The following is a 25,492-nucleotide window of genomic DNA, read 5'->3' as shown; positions in this document are numbered from 1 at the left end:
CTTCTCTCTTGCCATTTCTAGGTCAGTGATTCACCTCAATTCATTTAAACACTGTCTGGGACATAGAATTTTGAAAGCAAAACGGTTGTACATATTGGCACAAAATGGCGTTTAAGTAATTTCCAGTTTGCGTTTCTCTCAATGACCCTTATTGGCACCCGTGAACACGTGGCCGGAAATTTACACGACAGGAAAGCATGGCACTTTCACCCAAGTTGTTATGAATCTAACTCTCTCAACAAGTGAATATTTCTGATATTAACATTGGTTTACATTTCATTTAACGTTACTCACGATGACTACGGATCAGATCGTACCAGGACAGTTTGATGACGCTGATGGACCAGAAAGGTATATCTCCTTTGCTTGCTTGCACACTAACGTTAGCAGGCACGCTACGTTATTGCTAATGTTAACGCTACTGTAGTGTCTGCCGTTTAAAGTAACACTATGCAACAATTTGACACTGTTTGAGGTATGGTTTTATAGGCAACTAGTTTTGGTACCATCCTCGAATTAATTTTGATAGCATATGGTCATGTGAAGGACAGATAAACACCTGTGTCTTCCCTACTAAACATCCAAGATATGCCCTATGTAGTTCTGTGTAACGGGCTGGAACACCCTGCAAAAATGGAAGAACAGCTTTCACACGCATGACATTGCCAGCTATACTGCCCAAATACACTAGTTAGTGTGTTGGCAAGCTTCTATCAGTGTCAGCTGGGCTGTTGGTGGTGTTGGCAAGGTTTTTTTTTGTCATGCCTTTTAGGTAGTTAGCTTACTAGTTTTGGAACAGAACTCCGCATTTCTGCTGAGGCAGTTGACTGTTCTTTTATAACCATACAAACAAAGCGACATCATCTACCTGTTTCTAATACGCACTAATAAGACATCAGATTATCTTGATAGTATTGAATTAGCTAGTAGCTTTTTAACTGAGCTTGCCGTTTCAACCCTGTGAGGATATTTTTTCTTACAACTGTTCCAACTAGTAGTTGGTATAGGCTCCAACGTGTGATCATGACTCAAGCACAGTGTTATTCATGACATTTTAGAGAATCAGAAGCCGGCCGACCAATTCAAGATGCATCCATAATTGAGGTCAACGTAAATACCTCAAGCCAGGACGCTCTTGCAGATGACGCATACGAGGATGAGGAGGACGAAGATGACGATGATGATTGGGACTATGATGAATTTGGAGGGGGAGATTTCACTAAACGCTACACCGCCCTGAGGATAGGGAACAATCACCAGGTAGCTTTTCTCATTGCACTTATCAAAGTCAAGCATGAACGTTAAAAATGTTGTCCTTGATTATAATCCATTACACTTCTCGTCTATTTCAGCGAAATTACCCTCTTGTTCCCCTAGGTGTCAGTCCAGTTTGTGCGCTCAAAAAACTCCGGTGTTGCTGAAAGTCTATTATACAATTTAGAGCAAATGGCAAACCTCCTAGTAGAAGAGCCCTATGGTTTCATTCTCCTAGCTAAACAAATTCATAGGGCTATTCTATTAGGAGGTTTACCTCTTACTCTGACTTAATTCAGTCGGGTTTGTCACTAAACAAGTTCTTGGAATACCCCCCCAGGACTGTGCACTAACACCTGAGGGTTGTGAGTGCACAAACTGGAAACATGAAAGAGAGGGGTGAATTTGAATGGTTGTTGAGCTCAAATCTCATCAACCTTTCGTCAGAATCTAGGACTGTGCATTTAATATACCTCCATAGTTTGGGGCCAAAACTAGGGGGTTATGTTTAAAAATATATGATCTAACTACTAGTTGATTTTTAATATATCAAAGTTCTCGAGTAATTCCCTGTAACCATGGTTTCCCTTTGTCTAGGCTAATCGACAGAATCCAAGCAACAAATCAATGAAGATGTCGACTCCCTCAGACAAAGTTCTGAGAAAATTTGAACATAAGATCAACTTAGGTAATGTAAAATATTCTGTGTTGTATATAGAAATTCTTACAAAAAACAGGGTTCTCTGCATAAATCAGCTGCATTTTTCTGGTCACAAGCAGTGCTCAAGCAAGAAACTTTGCCTGAATATTGTGATATGTCATTTTACTAGAATGAGCTTCTCACCTCCCATCTAATGCCCTTATTCAGACTCATGACGGGCTAAGTGTTATTGTGTCCCAGTCATTCGGAATGGATGGGCAGTGAGGATGCATTCAAGCGAGTCAATAGCTGAGCTTTCTCAAAAGTAAGCTGTTCACAGTCCCTCCTTATGGTCACGTGATGTGGTTTGGAAACGATGAACAGAAAACCCAGTGTGTCCACAGATAACAGGAACAACTCTGGAGAATGGGAAGGGGGGCACACAACATGTTCCACAGATGAGCCACAACTAGAATCCTTGGAAAAAGGGGCACATACCAAAGAGGGCCAAGGAAACACACACTCATATGAAAAGAGCATATACTGTTAGAATGTATTGTTGTTCTTAAAAATGTTATCTCTAAGGTAGACAAGGGCATATCTTGCTTCCTATTGGTATCCCTCCCGCTGTAAAGTGTCTTGAGTGTTTCTATCTCGAGCAAAGACCATCATCTCCATGTGCTGATTCCATCTTTATCATCTAACATATCATATGTTTCCAAAGTAGTTTATGTACCAAAATGTGCTGCTCGTTTGACGATCCATTATTTCGGTTGTTACTTTTGCAAAAGCGCATATATCCCCCACATTGTCTGTGATGAATGCAATAGTGTGAATGAGGGAATAATAGGGGCTATTTCAGATGGTAGTGTGTGAGAATATTTAGGTAAAGGTTAGTGCTTGTTTGTTACCAAAAGCCACTGAGACACAATCAGTCATAATGCTGTTTGAGCCTAGTGTTGTGCATATGACACAGGTAGACCCTACTTATAAAGATATGCAATCCTATAGAGACATTTATATGTGCGCGCACATGGTGCTTAACATCAGTTTTCGCCTCCAGACTAACAGAGTGCAGACTGGTGTTCACGTTGGTAGGAAGCCTTCTGGAATCAAGTATTGTAGCACAACCTGAAAACCAGGTCACGAATAGTTGTTGCCCAAATGTGTCCACCCATGCTGCTTTAAGATGACCTATGTTGCTCTTTCACAGATAAGTTCAAGTACGCTGACTCTGTTACTAACAAAGTGAAGGGGATGGAGAGACAGAGAGATGCAGACACGTACGTACAGCCCCCTGAACATTTAAATGGGACATTTTAAAGCACTTTTTTCATTTTGCTGTATCATTTCGCTTTCATTGTATCTTTTTCAGGTATCGGGTCAAGGACAAATCGGACCGAGCTACAGTGGAACAGGCAAGTAAGAGTGCATGCTGTACACCAGCAGGGTTTTTCCTGCATAGAGAAAATTTGGGCGGCCGCCTAAGCCGTTTTCCCGAGCGCCTACAACAAACCCCGAGCGCCTAAGGCACCAAAAAAAGTCCGCGATAAAAAATAAATAAAAAAAGCTGTCATTCATGGCGCAATTCAGCTTAATGGTGTTTTGAGCCCTTACCGTCGACTTCAAGGCAGCAGCTTGTCCCACCTCCCACCCCCTGAGCCAATCATTGAAAAGAGGCTGCTCCAAGCTTGCCAGTTTAGAGAATACTTTGTTTGAATTTGAGATTTGAGCAAGCAACTTAATGTAGCTAGCTTTTAGCTGTTTTAAACCAAGGCACTTCAAAAATGTTGTTTACAACCTGCTTACAAATCTGGTTAAAACCACTAGTGAAGGTGTTTTAGAATAATATTAATGCCATATACAATAACTGACTTTATGTTAACACCACTAATTAATGTTAGCTGTCTAATTATTTAGCGCAATGCTAGCATGCATCTACCGTAATTTGATTTTTAACCAAGGTAGCCTATTGTACTGCAAAATATTGATCGCGACCTGTTTACAAATCTGGTTAAAAAAATAAAGGTGACCTGTTATTTATAGATATGAATTATTTTGCTCAGGTGGTGGGATGCGCCTTCATCACGCGTGCAATGCATGTTCGACTATGGTCTCAATAGTATGTTTCAAGTATAGGCTACAGCCGAAACCTCGTTCTGTTTTGATCAATAGTAATCGAGTTGATAAGCGTGTCTTCTTGTCTGAACAATACGCAACTGTGAGGTGCGCGAATGGACAGAGCGGCCAACTGCCAATCACTCAACTTGCGTATGGATCCTGACTTCATCAGTCGGCGGTGATTTTGAGCATAACATTCCATTTTCAGTATTCATGGCTTTCAATGTATTACAATATCTGCTATGTTGAGGACCTACACAGGTGTAGGCTATTATTTGATTTGTTTACCCGTTTGAACCAGTACCTGTAGACCGCGGGTCCTCGGGAGAGGCAGACAACCGCATTGGTTTATCAATGAAAGCTCAGCTCGTTCGGAGGAGAGCGGATAGATTTGTGTTGCATCTCGAATTAATATTATCATTGATAAACCGGTGCGGTTGTAAACTGTCGTTCCGCTGCGAGGGCCAGCCCGACGTGCACGAATACACCTGTACAAATGCAAATGAAATGTCCACTCAAAATGCTGACAAAAGTTTGATTTCCAACGCAGCCTCCATCGGTGGGCCAATAGAAGTTAAACACACTATTAAACATATTTGTGGACTGTTTTAATAATAAAAACAAAAATAATGGTATGTAGGTTTGTATAATAAAAATGAATAGTAATAATAGATAAACTTGATTTTCATAATTTGTGTGTTCCATTTCTGACCACTGGTTAGTTCTAGATTCTATTGATATACATTTCAGTAGTTTGCATATATATGTAAAGAGGTAAACCTTAATAATCTTTGAACCATACATGATAGCACCATGGGGCTTGGACTATTGTCAATCTATTTGAATCTAAAGTGGAAGCAAAATGATTTCCTGAAGCATATCCTCATTATTTATGAAATGGTAAAATGTAAGCTACCAGGTGACATGGTAACACAGACTGCGCGCGCAGCGCGCCAATTTTTTTTTTGAGCACCGAAGACCCATTTTGACCCAGGAAAAACCCTGCACCAGTCTTAAGGTTGAGATATGCTTCCACGCTGTTGCTTCGACAGATTCGTGAACCTTTATAGTTCTCCGTCGGTTGGTGGGTGTCGCAAAGCAATTAAAAAATAAAAGATGGCGGACCAAACTCCGTAGATGGTCGTATTTGTATTTAAAAGTTGTTTGCCTTCTTTTTTTGCTTAGATTTTTTTTAAGTTACCGAGAAATAGACACTGTGCAATCTAAAAACCCTGTTATTGTAACTGAAAAATACATCTGAGGGGTTTTGCGAGGTGTCTGAGCCAGCTTTCTAATGTACGCTACTACCCACAAGGTAAACAGCGACGGGTTGGACCAATCACAGCCCTGCGGTCTCCGTGCGGCTTGCGTCACCTCGTTGCATAGTTTAAATATTTGGGAGGTGCACACAAGCCGCAGAGAGGTGCTCGGAGGGGGTTCGCAACGACGCAAGGGGCTCTTGCGTGTCTGTGTAAAAGGCCGACTATAAATCATGTTTTACCCTGACGTCCTGCTGTCTAGTCAGGTTTTCCCCATGAGGTTGTAATCCTGAGCCAGACTGTATTGACTTTTACAGTTGTTGTCATGAATATTTTATGGCCATTACAGCGCGTAAACCCCTTTAGGTGTTTGTTCACAGGGAGAGCCTGACACTTGATGAGTTGTGACTGAAAACAAACATGTAGTCAGTTGTTTGTCGTGTCTGTCTGTCTGTCTGTCTGTCTGTCTCTAGGTGTTGGATCCAAGGACACGCATGATTCTTTTCAAGATGCTGAGTAGGGGTGTGATCTCCGAGATCAACGGTTGCATTAGCACAGGAAAAGAGGTGAGTTATCTTCGGGGAGACTCCGATGTTACAATTGCTGAGCTATCCGAAAAAAATATTGCGATGCAACAATAATGTTTGATGTAACAAAAATAAAATCAGTAAAACATAATATATTTTGATTAACACTCTTACTGTTGATTTTTGTTCTACTGGGAGTTTATTGAATGGTCTGGGCACTGAGTACATTAACATGTTCCCTTCCTCTCTCTTGTTTGCCTCTCATAGGCAAATGTGTACCATGCAACCACTGCCACGGGAGAGGGTCGAGCCATCAAAATATACAAGACCTCTATTTTACTCTTCAAAGACCGAGACAAATATGTCAGCGGAGAGTTCAGGTAAGGCATGCGTGTTGTGATGTTTCGCTTTGGCCTGTCAGCTCCTTCGCCGGCACCGCAAGTCAGAGGCGATCAGATGTGCCCTGATGAAATGTGTTTGTCGTTTTAGATTCAGGCACGGCTATTGCAAAGGCAACCCCAGGAAGATGGTGCGCACATGGGCTGAAAAGGAGATGAGGAATCTCATCAGGTGAGCAAGCTGTGAGCGGACTATAAGATCAGATATCCAGACACCCTTTCCATATATTTAGTTCATGTCATTATGTTGTGTGCTATTGTATTTTAGCCTGAGCACAAAGTCAATAATGTTCTTATGTTAGTTATGTTGCTTAAACTTTATTATGGAGTGGTGATGGTGTGTGATGGTGAGTGACGCAGCTGTAACTCTGGGTGTTTGTACGGCAGGCTGCAAGCAGCGGAGATCCCCAGCCCTGAGCCCATCATGCTCCGCAGCCACGTCCTCGTCATGAGCTTCATCGGCAGGGACGACATGTATGTTCAACGGCGTGACTCTGTTCAGTGTTCATCCCCAGTTCTTCTGGCGGCCCTGTGTCTTTGCATATCCACAGAGCTAGCTGATTTTCTGTCCTAATGTCCATCACCTGGTGAAATAATTTAGCTGATTAGAAAATCCACCCAGGCCAGGATTTTCATAATCTGAAAATGGATCTATCCAACTCCTCATCCTAGGCTTTAGTCTCTATATAGGCTTGGTAGTTGCAGCTCGTCTAAGGTGTGATGGTTATGGCATGTGACTTACTGTGGATGGCGCTGTTTCTTTCAGGCCAGCTCCACTGTTGAAGAACGCTGCGCTCTCTGAGTCCAAGGCGAGGGAGCTGTACCTGCAGGTGATCCAGAACATGCGGAAGATGTATCAGGAGGCCCGACTAGTCCACGCGGATCTCAGCGAGTTCAATATGCTGTAAGAGGCATTCAAAATCCTCCTCTCTACCCCTTGTTTGGTTAGACACCGCAAACTGCATGTCACTGCTGTATGTCTCATACCGCCCATTAAGCAAATACCTCTGCAGACTTCTAGTGTAAGTGTGTTTACAGTTGATTCTAATGGATTAATCTTGGCACTGGTACTTCTCTTTCTCAAGGTATAACAATGGAGATGCCTACATTATTGATGTATCACAGTCTGTGGAACACGACCACCCTCACGCCTTGGAGTTTTTGCGGAAAGACTGCAGTAACGTCAATGGTCAGTGCCGCTAGATTTGTCGTCCTTGATAATGATGCCCTCTCTTCCATTTTTTTTTACGCAGACGTTTGTTTCTGTTGTGAATGTTTTAAACGGCCGCTTTATTAATCTGTCACTAACATGTATATTTTTCGTAGACTTCTTTCTGAAGCATGAGGTGCCCGCGATGACTATGCGTGAGCTGTTTGAGTTCATCATAGACCCCTCCATCACCAGTGACAACATCAATCAGTACCTGGAAAAGGTCAGGGAAATTCTTTTTTTCTTGTTTCTTGACTTTTATAACATTTAGTCATTCATTTAGAAATGGACATGGTTTGCATGACTCATCCCTGTGATTCAGTCTCACACCTCCCGTGTCAGGGTAAAATGTTTGTGTGGGTATTCTATATATATACATAGTCCTTTCATAAATACTGAAAGAGTTTTGCGCTTAATTATGTTTATGTCGTAACCTTTTGGTATAACGCGCACTTAGTTTGGTATCTATTCGTTCAGATGTGTTCAATGTATGGTCAGTCTTGCTCTTCAGTGCTTTTGAACTTCTGTTTGCTTTAGGCTATGGAGATAGCGTCTGAGAGGACTGTGGAAGAGAGGTCCAACCGGGACAAAGTGGATGAAGCGGTAAGGAACAGAAGCTTTGTAAAAATGTCATGACCTGCATATCTGTTTCATATGGGCGTCGCAAGGTAGTTGTTATACCAGTAGTCTCCACTCTTCTGTTTTTTTGTGATGATTCCAGGTGTTTAAGAATGCCTACATTCCACGCACACTAACAGAGGTCAGCCATTATGAACGCGATGTGGACTCCATGATGAAAGCAAAGGAGGATGAGTCCTGTCTGAACACACAAAATGACAATGTGAGTCTGGTTAATACGCGCATGAGATTCACACTACAGATATATCTTATAGCACGTGCTCTGTCAGCCGTATTGATGTAAGGGGACTTTGTGTGGGTGTATGGAGGACCACATTCATTATGCAAGAAGTAACTGAGTAAGACTGTCAATTGCAGATCCTGTATCAGACAGTGACAGGCCTGAGGAAAGACCTGTCTGGAGTTCAGACGGTGAGTACCAGCTTCCACCAGTATTCACGTTGTTTATATCTAAGTCTGCCTTACTTCAAAAAGCCAAAACAATGTAAATGTGGCTGATTATTACCGTACAGATGTATGAGATCAAATAGCGCCTGTTTGCAGTTGTTTGAAGTACGGTGCTAATAATGCACCACAGACCTGTTTTGTTGAACATACCTGGCTGTTTCAAATGTGCTCTCTGGCTGAAGGCAGGCCACATGTATAGAAATATACATGACCATACTAAATACAATTTAGACCAACTTTGGGGAGCCGAAAATAAGGTTTAGAGTGATTGCTCAATTTCGATTCTTTCTTCCTAGGTGCCTGCTTTGTTGGAGGGCTGCGTAGAAGAGGGGAACTCGAGTTCATCAGAGGAAGAGGGTGATTCAGACGGTTCGGATGAAGAGGAGGCGCCCTCGCTAGAGGACCAGAGTCAAGTACCACCAGTGGACAAAAAGGTAAGCCTGCTTCACAACTGTGGAAGTTATTTATATTCAACATATCTTCATCAAGTGAATCTGTGGCGTTTGGAAAATTAGTTACCAGCCTTAAGCCCAATATTTCCCCCAAAGTACCCCAGTAGTACCCCAGTAGTACCCCACAAGGGCAAAACATACAATGGTTTGTTAGTTTATGTCTAGTTTTGTTTATCAGTTTATATTTTGTGTAAATGAATAATTACATTTAGGTCAGTTGGTGTGCATATGACTGATATGTTGTCTGTTTTGTTTATCAGTTTATATTTTGTGTAAATTAATAATTCCATGTAGGTCAGTTGGCGTGCATATGACTGATATGTTGTCTGTGTTTTTCCTCTCTTAATGTTTTCACCTCTCAGGAACAAAAGAAACTGGTTAAAGAAGCCCAAAGGGAGAAGCGAAAGAATAAAACTCCAAAGCATGTGAAAAAACGTAAAGAAAAAGTGTGCAAGATGAAGAAGGGAAAATGAAAAGATTAGACTGATGCATCTTTCGTGCACAAACATGAATTCGCCATTCAGTTCTGCCAAACTTCATATGACTATTCTCCTTGTGGTTATTGACACCGCATGAGAAAGTAATTGCGCAATAAACTCATAAAGCTTTTCAGGAGATTACTCCATTGTACCTCCACTGTTTTCAAAAAGAATTCTTAGAGTGAAGAATTTTATTAAAATATACACTAAGGGGCTTTTTTAAACTTGGCATAAAAATGCATCTCGTATACCGATTGTATTTAGATACACGACCTGTACTTTCATGTGGTCAGGCACTATCCGATTGCAAAACGAATTCAAACCGTATTTTAATGCCAGGTGTAAAAAGCCCCTATGATGGAAAAATCTATGGAATTCAGTCATTTCCTTGTAAGTATTTTAATACATTGCACAGTTTTGATATATGTATACATGTATTACAAATATCATTCCTTATTTTGGTACATTATATTTAAAGTACAATAATTTTAACATATATTACTGCACCAAGGACATCGCTTCCTTCAGAAAAGAGAAAGCCAAGTACAAATACAAGAATACATAAAATACAGGTCTCAGTCAAGATCATAAAGTGCCCATTACGTGTCTAAGGTTTTATGTAATCATATTAAACTTGCCCTTTGTCCATTTCTCTGCATCATGAATATGATTGTAAAACTCTTCTCTCTTAAATCTGTGCAGCATAAGAGACCATACACAATTGAAATACAACAAAGACATGATGTAACTGTCAACCATTACACTTACAATATTGTCTGCAAAGTTCACGAAAGCCTAATTAACACAGGCTGTCAAAGAACGGTAACGGTACATTACAATTTGGTCCTGCATACAGTTGGACTGTTATGAAATACCCAGTGTAATGGATCAGCTCTCTAGTTTAGCGAATGCCTTCTACATAGTTTGCAGGCAACATGCCAGAGCGGCTGGTCCTCTGCACGGTACCGTACATCCAGCCGTCGTCGATGGGCTGTGCGTGCTGGATGATGTCGCCCTCCCTGAAGGAAACCTCATCAGTGTCCCGTGCCGTGTAGTCATACAGAGCTCTGTACACACTCTATTCAGGAGACGGGAACAGAGCACATCACATAATATTAACTATATTGTCGACGTAATATTAACTATATTGCCAGATCTTCGTCAAGCATCATCTCTGGAAACCAATGGCATTAAATCAATGAATTGTCTACAGAGAAAACATCCAGCAATTGGAAATCACAAGGATGTATTTAAATGCTCTAGAAATGTATGTGAATGGTATTTTATGTTCAGTAGCAGTCGTAGCAAATATTCCTTGAAAAGGTTTTAGTTGTGTCGTAAAGTTAAAAACTGGAAATAACTCTTAAGCTCATAACGTCCAAACTTAAGTCTTCTTACCATTGTGGGGTGTGCCCTGTGCTTTACTGATCGAAGGGAGTGCATGCTGGTCTGGTGCATGTAGCTGTGGCCTTGAGTGTGTCCACTTGGGTAGTATGCCCCGGGGAGAACAGGGGCTGTGGTCATCACAGGGAGAGAGAGAGAGAGAGTGTTAGGGTGGTCTTTAACAGAGCAAGGTTCATCAACATATGTAATCATTTTTAATTATGATTACATATGAATGTATAAGCCAAATACTTTGAGCACTGTGGTGGTAAGTGATGAATCCTGTTCCTGTAGCACCACAAAGGTCATAAGGTCAGTTTTCCAGGATAAGCTATAAAGTACTTAATACAAGAGAAGACACAGCTAAATGAAATGTGTGTAAGAGCTGATCTTCATTTTCCCTGTCATCTGACATACCCACAATAATGCCTGGCCTGCGGTCCATCTCCATGATGTACTGATGAACACCCTTGTGTGATGAGTTCCCAACTTCTTGCTTGTTTGGCATCACTTGTGCTCGAACCAGGTAATGTCCACCACAGATGCCTTGGGAGAGACCTTGAACTCCTGACAGCTCAAAGTCCTGATGGTATTTAGCCTACAAGAAAAGTAACATGTGACATACAACAGTGCCTTGGGAAGTGTGGATAATATGATTGTAGAAATGAGTCTATCTAGCCAATCACCAGCCTACATTGCTGATCTGTTCCTGGGTCCTCCTTAGTCTTCGCAGCTCGGGTGTGTCCACAACAAAACTGAACCCCCGCCCCTTGCTCTCCTCAAAGTCCTTCCTGTATTTGACCTGTGAGAGAGAAAGACCACCAGCCTGTTATGCCCCACAGAGGGTGACAATGACTGAAATTAATCTTATCTGAAGACTGAAGCAGGGTGAGTGTTGCTGCTGGTTTGTTTTTGTTTTGGTGGGGCGGAGTTTGCTCTATTTGGACTGAGAGTGAGACCCCTACAGCATAGGCCTGGCATTGCTGTCCATGCTGTCAGGTGGACAAGCCAGGGGGGATCTTGGAGCACACCGCAGAGATGGCAGCTGCCAAGCTCACCTCCTGCTGAACTCAAAGTGTCACACCCTGTCACATAGCTTGCTGGCACACTCACACTACGTGATTAAATTAGAATAACAACACAGAATTGTTGTTCCCTTTCAACTAAATAACGAATTGAGATGAAATCCTAAATCGAAATGTCCACCAGTAGTTGTTTAATCAGTGCAGGCTAGTAGACATGGACCATGGCCAGCACTAGCCCATGTAACGAGGTCAGGGCTCACCTGACTCTGCAGCTCACTCTGTTGTCTCAGACGCAGATTTTCTGGGGTGTCTGCCACAATGGTGAATGTTTGTTTGGGGTAGTGTCTGGAGTGGGAGAAAGCACATTAGCTACATCACGTTTAATCAAACATTAGAGATGAAATAGTCTGCTCAGTAAACAAAGACCTCTCCACGTCTTTAACGTACGAATTGCAGTAGGGCTTCTTCTCGTAGCCTTTATAGTTATTCATGTTGAGAGACATTCGGCACACTTCGCAGTGGAAACATCCTCTGTGCCAGTACTACAGAAAATGAAAGACATATTAGTGTACTGATTAATTAGTACTGACTAAATTGAAACACCATGATGTGAGGGCAAATGTGTATGTCTAATGTTATTGAATAACAGTCATATTAAGAAAGAACACGAGAGACTGCCTACCTTATCTAGGCAATTTATTTTTTCAGTCGCGTAGACAACTTTGCCACAACGAGCGCAGGATGGATTCATTTTAGTTCAGCTCTAAGCACAATCTGTTAAAATGTAGCCAACTTCACAAATAAGTCTTATCTTAGACTATCAGTTGAGTATCACATGGACCGTCCCCGCTGATCCACACGGTCGCCTATACTGAGGAATATGAGACAAATAGCCTACACAATTAGCAAAAGCACTCTGCTCACTCGGTGCTGTTCAGTTCCAGCCTACTGCAGACCAGCTTGTGAGCTGGCATTTGCATCACAACATGAATCAGTGTGCAATACACTATAGTGAAACCGAGCCAAGCCAAACCCATTACCCACTGTGTAGCCTATCCGAAATGTCCAATAAAAACCTAGGCTATACAGCCTACGTCAAGACTAGCACATTGATTTTTTTAAGTCTACCACAATAGCCTATAATAGGAATTTATATTTCTGCAAACATAGGCCTACATATGAGAGATGCTCGCTTAACAATATCCTGGGAAAGGTTAAAAACGTTTGAACAATTGATTTCATTTCAAATTGTTTATCTCACTTCCAAATTCAGGGATCTGATTACTGTCATTTGGCGTATAGTGTCCCTTATTATCTCGGTCTTTAGTCATGGCACGACAGAACATGTAGGCTAATGAGAAAAGAGAGAATATGCGATGGTTGCACGGGGAATCTGGGATATAACAGGCAAGGGTCTTTTTCATCTCAGCTGTCAAATCAGATAGCCTATCTGTATCCCATGACCTAAGGCCTTTTGCGACCCGGTGTGTTGCAGTCTTCCCCTCATGTTCAGCTTCAGCAAGATGCCGTATTAAACACAAAACAGTATTCCAAAGCAACCCGGTTCCAGACGTCTTTTGAAAAATATCTAAGGCTACGATTCTTTTAATGAGGTTACGGTACCTAGATATTCAACATAGATAAGAGTGTGAACGAACATCATTTGATCTCCGAGTGTGTTTTGCCTGCTGTAGGCCTAAAAGGCTAGTCTATTTCACAGGGTTTTCTAGTTGGTTTGGACTGCAGGTCGAGCCTGCTCCCTCCCCATTAGGCCTATAGCAATTAGAATATGAGCCCAAGGCATGACCATTTTGACTACAAAATAATAACAGCATAAATGTCTGGGAGAGTTTGCTGTGTTTGAGACAGCCAGAACTGGCTACCCAAAATACTCTTGGTTATGAACCTTTCTCGAGGAATAGATTACTGTTATTCATTGTATAATAAAAATAATAGCCTAACTAGATATAGGCTATAACTATTTTATGAACCGTGTGTTAGCCCTCTTAAATATAGGCTACAGAATTGGTCATTTGCTCATACAGCTATCTTTGTTACCTCGACAGGAGAAGACAGAAATGATTGAGATTTGGGATTTAACACCCACGTCTCATACTACATAGTTTTGTTCTTTTAATTTCTTGTTTAGAGTCGCCGACGACCTCATTTGTGTCAACAGTGGCCAGTTTTTCGCACAAATAGGCAACAGTGTCATTCAATTTCTCAGCATTTTTTACAACATAATTGATTTGGATACATTCAATGAATTGCAGTCACCCTGGTTTTTGTTTTCACAGAAAATGAGCTAAATTTCTTCTTTTATTCAGCCTACCGAGTGCATGATTTAGATCAATAATGTGACAGAAACCATAAAACTGATATGTCAACGTGCGGAGCGAAGCATTTCTCGTGCATTGAGCGGTCTTTTCCAGCTGCCTGCAGCATCCATCCAGCATTCGAACGGATTCAATGGGGCAGTGTGCTGCAGCTTTCTAGCGAAGCCATTCGATGATGAACATAACCTAGCTTCTGAGACTAATATTGAGCGATACAATGTTTTAAAACATTATTGTTAAGAGCAGCTGTCTTTTGTTACAATAACCGGTCATCCTGGTTGTTATAGAGATACATAAGCGCAGTTAACATAAAGGTGATATAAATCTTCTTCAAATAAGTCAGTTCATCGTAAAACGTGTAAACTGCTTCTAAAATGTTTTTATTTTCCATTACTTTATTCCCTGCGTATTTGTCATTGCAGTGATTATCACTGTCAGATTGCCGAAACCAAATTCACGAGATGGAACGAAGATGTGCTAGCCGCACAGATTGCTAACGAACGATAACCTTCAAGCTTGCGTCAATGACAGCTTACATTGTCAAACGTTAGCTACCAGATTCTATTATTTTTCCGTTTCATAGTAACGCTAAAGACTTTGCTGTCAGCCATTCAAGTGGAACCCTGTAAAATCACCTGCATTTGGATATGCGTCTACACATTTGAAGAGGAATGCATGGACTTGAAGAAATAAAGAACGGGGCGACACATCACTTATTATATTGGACACTTTATTTCATCTACATGGACCTGGAGTGTCACAGTTAGCCAACATAGTTAACGTTAGTTCGCCAGCTTCTTCAGAATTCTGCTCTAAATTCATTCGTTAATTAACAATTCAACAGCTGAACCAAACATGGCTTCTGTCGCTAGCAACCTTGCTGCATCAATTGCCAGTAAAACCAAAACGAAGAAGAAACATTTCGTGGCTCAGAAAGTGAAATTATTTCGCGCCAGTGACCCGCTTCTCAGCGTACTAATGTGGGGTGTAAACCATTCGGTGAGTAAGATTAAAGCTACTAATTCTGTCTTCTTTAGCTAACTGACTAGCTAGCCTGCCATGTCTTTTTAATTGCAGAACATGATGACTGAAATATATCCATTCCATATACTGCATAATGGAATGTCAAAAGGTTAACTAGCTGGGTTTGACCTCAGGTGTGAGACTGCTGTAACGTTAGTGTGGCCACCTAACAGATTTTATTTGCTTGCTCACGTTACTACGTAATTCATCTGTCAACGCTTAAACACGTGGTATCTGACAGCACCCATTCAAACGTTTTCAAATGCCAATATGGCCTGAATCTAAGGAGCAATGACATCCGTTAAATAGCCGTAATTGCTAACATTACACTGATTAAACAAGTTGCCACCCGCCCCCTAAATTGCACACTGAATGTGGGTCTGTGGTATCATAGTTATTATCCTATCAGCGGGATAGCTGCTTGGATTATAGTAACAGAGTAGCCTGTACCACTAATGCCTGGAAAACACAAATGGGAGTTCATCTGGTTCCTCAGGCTGCAGTTGTTGCACCTACAAATGTGTCCTTGAGAGTTTATGAATGATCCCAACTTTTTTTTTTTTTTTTTAAAGCTAGACCACTTAAAGGAAAACGGTAGAAGTGTTTCCTTGCTATGTATAATTGGTCCACAGGGGCTTTGTGAACCCTTCTTTACGGCTCAGACGTCGATCTGAATCCCAAGATACGGTGGTTTTCATGATGTTGTTTACTACACACTACAGTGCGTCCTGGTTAAAGGCGAGGGATGCTGTTTTTGTTCTTTCTGTTAAGGCTCAGCCTCCGTTTTGTTGCCAGAGAAAGATGAGATAAACCAAATGCATTGCATACCGAAAAAAATGACATTCTTCAGGGTTAAGCCTACTTTCATAGCATAGCTATTAGTAATATAGGCACATGTAAATGTTACTTTGTCCACTGCCATGAATATACTAAATGTAACCTCAGCATACTGGATAGCCTACCTCATTTGAGTTTATTGTTACTTCAGTGCAGTGATTAGGATGAAGGGATGATATGTATAGTACGGTTTTCCACCCAGCAGAACTAATTATGGTAGGAAGGTGATGAAGTCATCACACTCTGAGATCAACTCTGCGATTTGAAGATCTAGCTCTTGGCTTCTCACATGATTTTTAACTGCAAAGTGTGAACAAATATTTGTTTTACCACGTGTCAGCCTGCAACCCTTTTAAATTCACTCAGATTGAACAGGATGAATGTCGACATCCTTTCAGTGAGCAGGAGGTAAACAATGCAAGCTACTCTCTATGCATAACCTCCTAGATGAAGATGAAGACAAAAGCTGGTCTTCCTTGAGAACTTCTGATAGACTCACATCACATATCAAAGTAGATTCAAATGCAATTCAAAAACAAAAAAGGGATTTAGTGTGATTGTTGAAGTGTCAGTAAATAGAGGATGCAGAACCACCCCTTTTACTGTATTGTCTGAAACCATATACTGAAAACTGTTTAGAAGTGCTTGTAAACCAGTGCTCTTTGCACAAGCACAAATCCATGAACCACCCATTTAGAAGCAGAGCCCATTCACTGTTTGTAAATAAGTGATGCAAAATACCCTGGGGAATAGGGCGAGATTGATCTTAAAGGCACAATACAGTGAGTCAGCCACTGACCCCGTGGCCGCAGAGCAGAAAGGCCATCGTCAGCAGGGCGCTCACCGTCATCGTGTGTCCTTGACTGGCTCACCGCTTTTAAAGCATCCCCACCTCGGCCAACACTGCACCACACTGCTCCCTGTTTTTGGGAATGGTGACCAAGACTGCACCACACTGCTCCCTGTTTTGGGAATGGTGATTGGGAATTGTCAGTTGTGCTTTTGAGGAAAACTTTCAATGACGCTTTCCAAGTATGCATTGAAAGCTAGGAGCACTGCTGTTCCTGGATCAAGGTGTTATTATCTATGATGCTATTAAATTGAAAGTCCTATCAAGCAGTCAAGTGTAACCATTAATTGCGGTTCGTGCGATTTATTTGTTACAGTTAAGGGAGGCATTAAGGTTTATCAATGCCCAGTGCTTCTTTGTATGCAGCTTTATAATTGAAGATTAAGTAAATCGCACAATCTATAATGTGAATTTTAGATTCATATGAATGCATTAATGCTTTGGTAATTACATTTTTACAAGCACCAGACCAGCATTAGGTCTAATTTCAAGTGATTATAGTTACTCAAGACTCATTGAAGTTTGAAAGATTAATTTCATTAACGGCAGGATGCATTCATGTCAACAGTGCTGTGCCTCCGTCATCTAGAGCCAGTCATGAATCATCTGTTCTAATGCCAGCCCTGTATTGCCTTGTCTTCCTCCCCGTAGTTTGTGTTTGAATTATACACGGTTCTACACGGTACTGTATTCTGTATTCATGTCATAACAAACAACTAGAAGTCGTGTTGTCATCCAAACAGCCTCAAAACACCACACAGTGCTTTATTGACTGCCCTTCAACCCTAGCCTAAGGACACGGGCTGTTGAGTTTGGATTTCCATTGGGTGGATTAAATCACCGTTCTGCTAAAGCGACCAGATTTTTCCCCCCCTTTAAGATTGATTGTGCTCCGCCGGCCTTTGGCGGTTCTCCCTAGTGGGCTAGCCGCTCCTTTTAGACCAGTTGGAGGGGATTAGTGTTCTGTGTGTGCAGTGAGGACCAGCTGAGTCATCCTCTCTCCCTTCCAGCCTGGAGGCAGAGGGGGTGAGAAGGATCGCTCCAGCCCTCTGTGGAGAACATTCTGTGCTAATTAACCATACTAGGGCAAAGATGCCCTCGCTCGTTTATCTTTCCAGTCCAGGAATAGTAATAATTAGTAGTAGTAGTGGGTAGGGTAGTAGTAGTATTGGCTGTTGTTAAAACAAAATGGTATTAAAAATGACCTGGATACTCTCGGATGGCAGCACAGTATGTTTTGAATGACCCTAGCTCCGCTTAGCCTGCTGGTTGTGTTGCTCCAACAGTGGCACAGCTTGAAACTATATAATCAATATTAGGGTTTGACCTGATTGCTGTTCAGCTTATCTCTGCTGACTGTGAATAAAAGGCAGGCCACCTTATCTGTCCTTCCCATCCTTTACTTCTTCTTTTGTTCTGTGCATCCTCCTCTTTCCCTATCAACATCCCTGACCTTCATTTGTCTTTCTGCTATCGCCAGTCTTCCCATCCACATATTTTTTTTTTTCCACAGGAGTGTGACCTATGATTGCTGAACAATTGCCCTAATTACAAGCTAACCTAACCAGAGCTGAAAATCCATAGAAAGGACAGTACCCAGGGGGTTAAAGAAGTGAAAATAGTTTGAAAGTGCAGTCTTTCAAATGGTTTTTATAAAAAAAGATGTGGCTGGGTCGACAGGAAATCTGCAAATACTGGGCAGCAAGGGGACAGAGCTTGGGCACCTAACAGATGGCAACTGCATTCTGATGGAGAGTGAGTATCTGGAGTGTTGGCACAGATTTTCTTTGTTTTTTTCCTGGATGGAAAAGAGCTTGTGGTGAGTCGAGGGTAGCTGCATTCTGGGTAAATAGGGAGACCGTGGAAAGGCTTTCTGTTGGCCAATATTAGGCCTAGGCAGCCGCTAAAGGAACATAGAGGGGAAACCTGTAGAAACGTGCAGCAGTTCTGTTGTGAACTGTGCTGTATAATACTTGTGTGTGTTGGACTAAAACCCTGAACCATGCTCAATTATTCATTCTCCCTTCTATGGGCAGATATGTTGCTATGATACTTTTTAATAAAGCATTGTGAAAAGCCAATGTGCCAAAACCTCAAAAAAAATGCTTCTGTTGTGGTGCATGTGGTGGCCATAAGTGTTGTGATTTCCCTCTGTTTATTTTGACGACAGCCTGTGGGAGATGGCAGGATGGTCCATATGGGCAGCAGGTGCCGGGGCATCTCCTGCCCAACATGCTGATGGTTGGTTAAGGATGGCACTGCTCTCAGATGGTGTGTGTCTTTCCAGTCTGCTTGGTTTCAATCGCTTTGTTCAAACCACGTTGTATGTTGATTACATAAGCAACCGAGAGGAACTCGTGCATGTGTCACTTTACCAACTCATGCAGAAAACATGTGGACAGGATTTAGACTATGTGTTCAATATTATGTGTAGATGTCTGCAGAGTTTGATTTGTTTAATGGCACAGCATCATGGGTAGACCAAAGGGGAGAATGCTCAGAGCACTCAATTGAACGACAGGCCCTCTTAAAATGAAGTGGTGGCTGATCACTCAGCCTGCAATGATTACATAAACATTCAGGTAGCTGCTGCAATGAATGTGAAAATGTTCTGTGGAAATGGCTCTGTGTGTATGTGTGTGTGAGAGAGAGAGAGAGCGTGAGAGAGAGAGCGAGAGAGAGAGGCAGAGAGAAAAGGCTGACCCTGGACTGTCCTCTTCTGTCTCGGTCTAAGCAGCTGCAGCTTGAATACTGCTCCCCGTGGGCCTCGGTGTGTGCGTGTGCGTGTGTGTGTGTGTGTGTGCGTGTGCGTGTGTGTGTGTGTGTCCGTGTGCTGGGTCCAGCTTCCCTCCTCTGTGACATAATCAGAGATGGCAGGTCCTGCTTCAAACGGCCAAGAGAGGGTGGAGCTGTTGGCTCTGATTCATCCTCTCACTTAATATTAATATACAGTTACATCTGTAAGAAACCTAACAGGCTCTCCTTCAGGTTTTCCACAATAATCCCTCAAAAATATGATTGCCAATGAACCAAGTAACTCATCTCTAGACATGCCATTGTTTAATATCCTGTAATATAATTGATTTGCACAGACACAGCCTGCCTGTTTAACAGGGCCTGGGTTTTTCCCTCAATACAATCTAGAAGATCTCTCTACGGATGACAATGAGCTATTAGATAGCCAAACATGAGAAAATGGAGTGTGTGTGTGTGTGCCAGTGAGTGTGTGTGTGTGTGTGTGTGTGTGCCAGTGAGTGTGTGTGTGTGTGTGTGTGCCAGTGAGTGTGTGTGTGTGTGTGTGTGCCAGTGAGTGTGTGTGTGTTAGTGAGGTTCCCCAGCTATTTTCAAATATCTGCTTATTTGAATAAACTCACATGAATATGAATTTCATTCATGTGTGCATGGCTTTTGGATATGTATTTGTGTGTGTGTGTGTGTGTGTGTGTGTGTGTGTGTGTGTGTGTGTGTGTGTGTGTGTGTGTGTGTGTGTGTGTGTGTGTGTGTGTGTGTGTGTAGAATGTGTTTTTCTGGTCTGAGAAATGTATAGATATCCAGGAAGTAGATGCTCTGACAATGACCTACTCCTCAACACAATCTCCATTTTTTTATCCGCACCAATTCCTAACTTCCTTACCCCACACACCTTGTCATCAGTCAGTTCATAGCCATTGTTGACATTACCATGGCAGCTTCATCTGCACCTCTCGGTGAATGGACCACTAATGCTGACCATAACATCAGAAATGCTCAGCAGTGCTCACAGTTTATTAATCATCTTGTTCAAATGCAGTTACAAAAGCACCTCCTGCCCCTCTTTATACATACTACTTATCATTGAGAACATCCTCACATAATCTAAACATTTACTGTACAGTACAGTGGAGAAGGATTGTCATTAGTGAGCGTCCGTGGTCTCCGTCATAATTGGGCAATAATCCCAGTACCCTGTCACCCTTTTTTATCTTCTGTTTAAACTCCTGCACTCCCAGAGGGGCTGCTGGTCTATTCCGGTCAAAAGAATGCTGAATTCTTCCTGCAACACGCCTGCCTTACTCACTCCTTCTTTTTGTGGTCTAACAGAAAGCTGTTGGAAACACACTGAGCATAAGACTGAACCAGCGTTAATGTGTGGATAGAAAGTTAATGACATCATTTTCCATTTCGTGTGGTTTGCGCTTATTGGGTTGGTTTGTTATTTGACACCACATGCCAGATAGAAGACTTGTAGAAGATTTTGTGTAAAGATACAAACAGCTTCAGTATGCTGTAAGGAGTCAGTTATTCTCCCTGAGTCAAAAAAGAATGTGTCATTTGAAGCGGCCCCCCTCACATTCGTGATGGTGGCATGAGAGATAACAGATGCGAATGACTGCAGCAATTTGCATGTGTGGATCTAATATGAGTGGGGTTAGGACTGCTGCCTCAAATACTTTGGTACAGCCACCCTGGAGGCTTTCAGGAGACTGTGCCCTTTCCCAATTTCTTGGGACATCAGACAGGACTACAAGTCCTATGAGCAACTTTTAGGTCAGGCGAGGCGAGATGAGGAGGAGGAGGAGGAGGATGACGATGATAAGTGATGATGGATGGCCCCAAACAAAGTGAGATATTTTTCTGTGCCAGACTCGAGGAAAACTGACTGGCCTGATGCCTGGCAAGTTGTGTGCCGGACAGACAAGCCTGAAGTCTTGTTCCGTTTACCCTGAAGATAAATATTCGATGTAGTTGAAGAACAGGGAAAGCTGTGGTTTCAAAGAAAAAAATGTTTAGTATTTTTTGGATGAGGAGGAATATTGGTGTGTATGCTTGGCTGAACATTGGTCGGGTTTTTGGAATGACAGTGTTATGGGCTATACTATAGTTTGGAATGACAGTGTTATGTGCTATACTATAGTTTGGAATGACAGTGTTATGTGCTATACTATAGTTTGGAATGACAGTGTTATGTGCTATACTATAGTTTGGAATGACAGTGTTATGTGCTATACTATAGTTTGGAATGACAGTGTTATGTGCTATACTATAGTTTGGAATGACAGTGTTATATTTGCTATACTATAGTTTGTCAGTCAGGTAATGCAGAATGCAAATGTTCTTCTCTGTCTGACAAAAAATTATGATTTGTTGGAAATCACAGCCATAGGAAAGCAAAGGCCTTCACTGCACTGTCATCATCTTGGATGAGTTATATGTCAGTCTGCTCAGCATAGTGTACCAGGACTAACTGCTTTTGACAGGGGACTTTTGCCCCAAGCCCTCTTCATTTTCTGTCCCTGATTGAAAACAAATACACTGGCTTATCACAACAATGTAATGGCAAGTTATTGATAGAATTTTTAAAGGATTAAATGATGTGCAACTGTGACTATCGATTCATTTACTACCAACAGAAAACTTAAACTCAACACAACTTTAATGTTTCTTTTCATCTCCTAACACAAGAGTATGCCTCATTCGTGTTCCTTGCTCTGTACTTCTATGTACAGTACTCCTTGCTTCAGGTTGTTACGCGTTAATTACCATGTCAATGCTACCAACTGTTAGCAAAAAAAAACTGAAAAAGAAAATAAGAACAATGAATAGAAATGAATTGGTATTCATCGTCTTCCGTTGTATTCCATTGTATTGTTGTAAATGTAGAAACATGTTTTTTTTACAACAATTAGCTACCTTTCCCCCTTACAACCATGCACACAAATCTGCTGGGCATACAGACACCCCTAGGCTGTAGGTATGAGTCAGATTTCCCAAAGAAGACAGTTACAGCTAACGGCCAATTAGTAGCTCAGAACGCCACTCTCGCAAGATACACCACTTCCTGTTCTGGGATCTGAACTGGTGATGTAGGGACTGGCAACGAATGTGACTCAGCCTGTTGAAATTAAAGCACAACGTCGTTCTGCATCCCGTGAGACAGATATATGAAAGCTGTCCAGGAAGTGAGAGTAATCTCTCTGTGTCTGCTCCAGCAGCAGCAGCAGCAGTTGGCAGTCTTAAGACGATTGTAAAGTCCCAGGCCTGCTGGAGCCTCTACTCCACAGATGAGAGTGATGCCCCTGATGCCACACACAGATGGAGGCAACGGGAGCCCGTGCAGAAATAGCCCATCGCACGAAGGGCATGAGTGTGTGTGTGCGTGTTGTGTGTGTGTGTGTGAATGCGTGTGTGTGTGCGTGTGTGTGCCTGCGTGTTCAGGAAATATGATGGAGAGCATGTCATAGGGGCAGGTTGGATACCAAAGTCACCGACAGGGATATGGACTGCACCCCCACCTGTGTGTGTGTGTGTGTGTGTGTGTGTGCCAGATGGACTGAAGTGAGCAGTCACCCTTATCAGAGGTCATTCAGACACACTCCTGTGGGAACTCACCAATAGCAGTCATGACATATGAGAAGATTTAGTTCTACATAAATGTGTCATTTACAGTGGGGTTTGTCCTTTTGCAGCGACCACTTTTTTAATGAAGGGTGATATTTATACCTTGCCTGACCACTAAGGACTTCATCTCATCGATCCTTGCCATTGTGTTTTTTTTTTCTGCGTGTTGAAATATTGGATGGGAATAGAAGGTAGTTTTTGACCCTGGGCCAACAGTGCGCCTCCCCATCTTCAGACAGTAAATCTTAGCTGTCTGCTAGTTGAATGCAGCATTTTGTCATCACCTTTATTCAGAGACAGAGTCAGTTCAGCCGTTATGACAGGAAGTAGCTGTTGAGCACACGGCCTAAAGCTGTTGCGTTGGTAACTCCACAGGCTTTCAGCAGATGCTGTCATGCAAAGTCACACTGCAAGGGAAGCAGGCATAGACTGTAAAAACTATATATGAACATTCATATATAGTTTTTAAAGTCTATGTCTGCTTCCCAACAGCTATTTCCTGTCATAATGGCTGAACTGAACACTGCGTATCAGGATATAGGACATGGATGTTTCCTGTCTAGTCTACATGCATGCCCCCTTAAAAGGGTGTGTGGTGAAAACACTTGAATCTAGTAGAGGCCTGTCATTTTCCACACATTTTCTACTTCCCTACGCACCACGATTCACATCCCTTATCTCAAACACCACTCTTATGAGAGGGGCCACTTGAAATTTCACAACCTTTTTTTTGTCTCAGAGACAATGATTGACTCTTTGAGGCCTTTTGTGTCTTTTTAGATTGAATCTGCTGTAAAGAGAGGTATTTGTGGGCGATAATCTCGTCAGAAGGTAAACATGTTGGTTCTGCTCTGCTCTCTCTGCAGATTAATGAGCTCATTCACATCCCGATCCCCGTCATGCTGATGCCTGATGACTTCAAAGCCAACTCGAAGATCAAGGTGGACAACCACCTCTTCAACAAGTGAGAAAACCTCGATTTTTTTTTGTGGCCACAGTTTTTCCCACCCATTTAGCACTTAAAGGAAGATAGATTGCCTGAAATAACAGGTCTCTTCAGTCATTTTATGTCAGTTTTTTTTAATTTTGTTATGTCATATCTTTTAGCAGGTTATGTTCAGACTATGTGATGTGTTATAAACAGCTTGACTGAAATGTGTTAGCATAACAGATTTTTATTTCACTTTGTGATTGAAAATTGAAAATATCCACATTGTTTGCTTAGGTATTCCATTACTGATGGCTAATAGAGACTTACAGCGTTAGCAACCTGTTTGACAGGTGTGACAGTCTGTGTGACAGGTGTGACAACCTGTGTAGTGTAACATGATGTGAATATGGATTAAAAGAGTGCATTTATGCATTTAGTGTGTTCAAAATAAAAAACAAGAAAAGGGAATAGTTCAATCTAGACTGACTACATAAACAGTGCCTTCAAAATTTAGCATAAATCCACGCTAATTCAGTATTTCCACACATAATTATTTTTTACTGCATTAGTCATAAGGTTTTTTGAATTTAATACTAGGTCAGTTTGCCTTGTATTATTGACATTGTTTTGTAACAAAAAAAATTTACATTTGCAAATGGTAATGGATGTTTTTTTCTGATGTTGAAACCCCGAAGGGAAAACATGCCAAGCCATTTCAAATTCAAGGAGTACTGTCCCCTTGTCTTCCGGAATCTCAGGGAGAGGTTCTCTATTGATGACCAGGAGTATCAGGTGAGCTTGGTTTAGTTCTTTCATACCTAACATAAGTTACTACATGCTTGAAAAACACAGAACGAACTAGACAAACACACACACACACACACACACACACACACACACAATTAGACATACACACGCATGCAGAAATGAACACAAGCAAAATTCCAAAAACTCCATACCCTCTCTCTCTCACACACACACGCACACACACACACAAACACACAAACATGCACAGACACATATATACATTCAGACACATACATACATTCAGACACATACATACATTCAGATACACACAATACAAATTCTTCAAAATCAAAGGAGTGTACTCATTCAAAAATACTAAGGAAAGACACACACTCTTATTCACATACTCTCTCTCTCTCACACACATACACACACATGCACACACGCACACAGGCACACACACACACACACGCACACAGGCACACAGGCACACAAGCAAGTTCTTCTAAATCAAAGGAAAGCCGCAGCAGCAGCCGCAGCAGCAGCAACCTTGAAG

At 41.9% G+C, this 25,492-nt stretch overlaps 3 protein-coding genes across 4 annotated transcripts in view; 2 read left to right on the top strand and 1 right to left on the bottom strand.

Moving 5' to 3' along the window:
* The first annotated feature begins 73 nt into the window (after positions 1–73).
* riok1 (RIO kinase 1 (yeast)) lies at positions 74–9,567 on the top strand. The gene is made up of 17 exons (XM_012827902.3): positions 74–351; positions 1,059–1,260; positions 1,852–1,942; positions 3,108–3,177; positions 3,270–3,312; positions 5,748–5,840; positions 6,069–6,181; positions 6,291–6,371; positions 6,587–6,673; positions 6,966–7,103; positions 7,285–7,388; positions 7,526–7,632; positions 7,947–8,012; positions 8,131–8,250; positions 8,406–8,459; positions 8,792–8,929; positions 9,310–9,567. Exons 1-17 carry the CDS (start codon positions 296–298, stop codon positions 9,418–9,420), a joined length of 1,674 nt encoding a protein of 557 aa, XP_012683356.1. The 5' UTR covers positions 74–295; the 3' UTR covers positions 9,421–9,567.
* A 485-nt stretch (positions 9,568–10,052) lies between these two features.
* On the bottom strand, positions 10,053–12,803 carry nebl (nebulette). Its single transcript, XM_012827883.3, has 7 exons — positions 12,517–12,803; positions 12,282–12,376; positions 12,095–12,179; positions 11,504–11,611; positions 11,227–11,407; positions 10,825–10,940; positions 10,053–10,504 (listed from the first exon to the last, which is right to left on the bottom strand). Exons 1-7 carry the CDS (start codon positions 12,583–12,585, stop codon positions 10,328–10,330), a joined length of 831 nt encoding a protein of 276 aa, XP_012683337.1. The 5' UTR covers positions 12,586–12,803; the 3' UTR covers positions 10,053–10,327.
* Positions 12,804–14,242: 1,439 nt separating this feature from the next.
* Positions 14,243–25,492, top strand: part of pip4k2ab (phosphatidylinositol-5-phosphate 4-kinase, type II, alpha b) — a 19,609-nt gene continuing 8,359 nt past the window's right edge. Inside the window, exons 1-3 of one of the 2 annotated variants that reach the window (XM_012827971.3) lie at positions 14,243–15,169; positions 24,125–24,222; positions 24,885–24,981. In XM_012827971.3, the coding sequence (XP_012683425.1) occupies positions 15,026–15,169; positions 24,125–24,222; positions 24,885–24,981 (339 nt within the window). In that variant the 5' untranslated portion in view covers positions 14,243–15,025. The remainder of the gene's footprint in view (positions 15,170–24,124; positions 24,223–24,884; positions 24,982–25,492) is intronic. The other variant, XM_012827970.3, reaches the window with a different exon arrangement.

The sequence above is a fragment of the Clupea harengus genome, chromosome 25 (assembly GCF_900700415.2).
Source record: "Clupea harengus chromosome 25, Ch_v2.0.2, whole genome shotgun sequence".
NCBI classification, from domain to species: Eukaryota; Metazoa; Chordata; class Actinopteri; order Clupeiformes; family Clupeidae; genus Clupea; species Clupea harengus.
Note: the sequence above shows the minus strand (reverse complement) of the source record. Positions and strands in the feature narration are given on the sequence as shown.

Bases quoted from the DNA above. Each gene is read 5' to 3' on its own strand.
- riok1 (XM_012827902.3), top strand. From the start codon at position 296: ATGACTACGGATCAGATCGTACCAGGACAGTTTGATGACGCTGATGGA. The intron at 3,313-5,747 runs GCAAGTAAGAGT...GTCTGTCTCTAG, and splicing joins ACCGAGCTACAGTGGAACAG to GTGTTGGATCCAAGGACACG. The intron at 8,460-8,791 runs GTGAGTACCAGC...CTTTCTTCCTAG, and splicing joins ACCTGTCTGGAGTTCAGACG to GTGCCTGCTTTGTTGGAGGG.
- nebl (XM_012827883.3), bottom strand. From the start codon at position 12,585: ATGAATCCATCCTGCGCTCGTTGTGGCAAAGTTGTCTACGCGACTGAA. The intron at 12,377-12,516 runs GTAGGCAGTCTC...CATTTTCTGTAG, and splicing joins AAATAAATTGCCTAGATAAG to TACTGGCACAGAGGATGTTT. The intron at 11,408-11,503 runs GTAGGCTGGTGA...CTTTTCTTGTAG, and splicing joins CCCAGGAACAGATCAGCAAT to GCTAAATACCATCAGGACTT.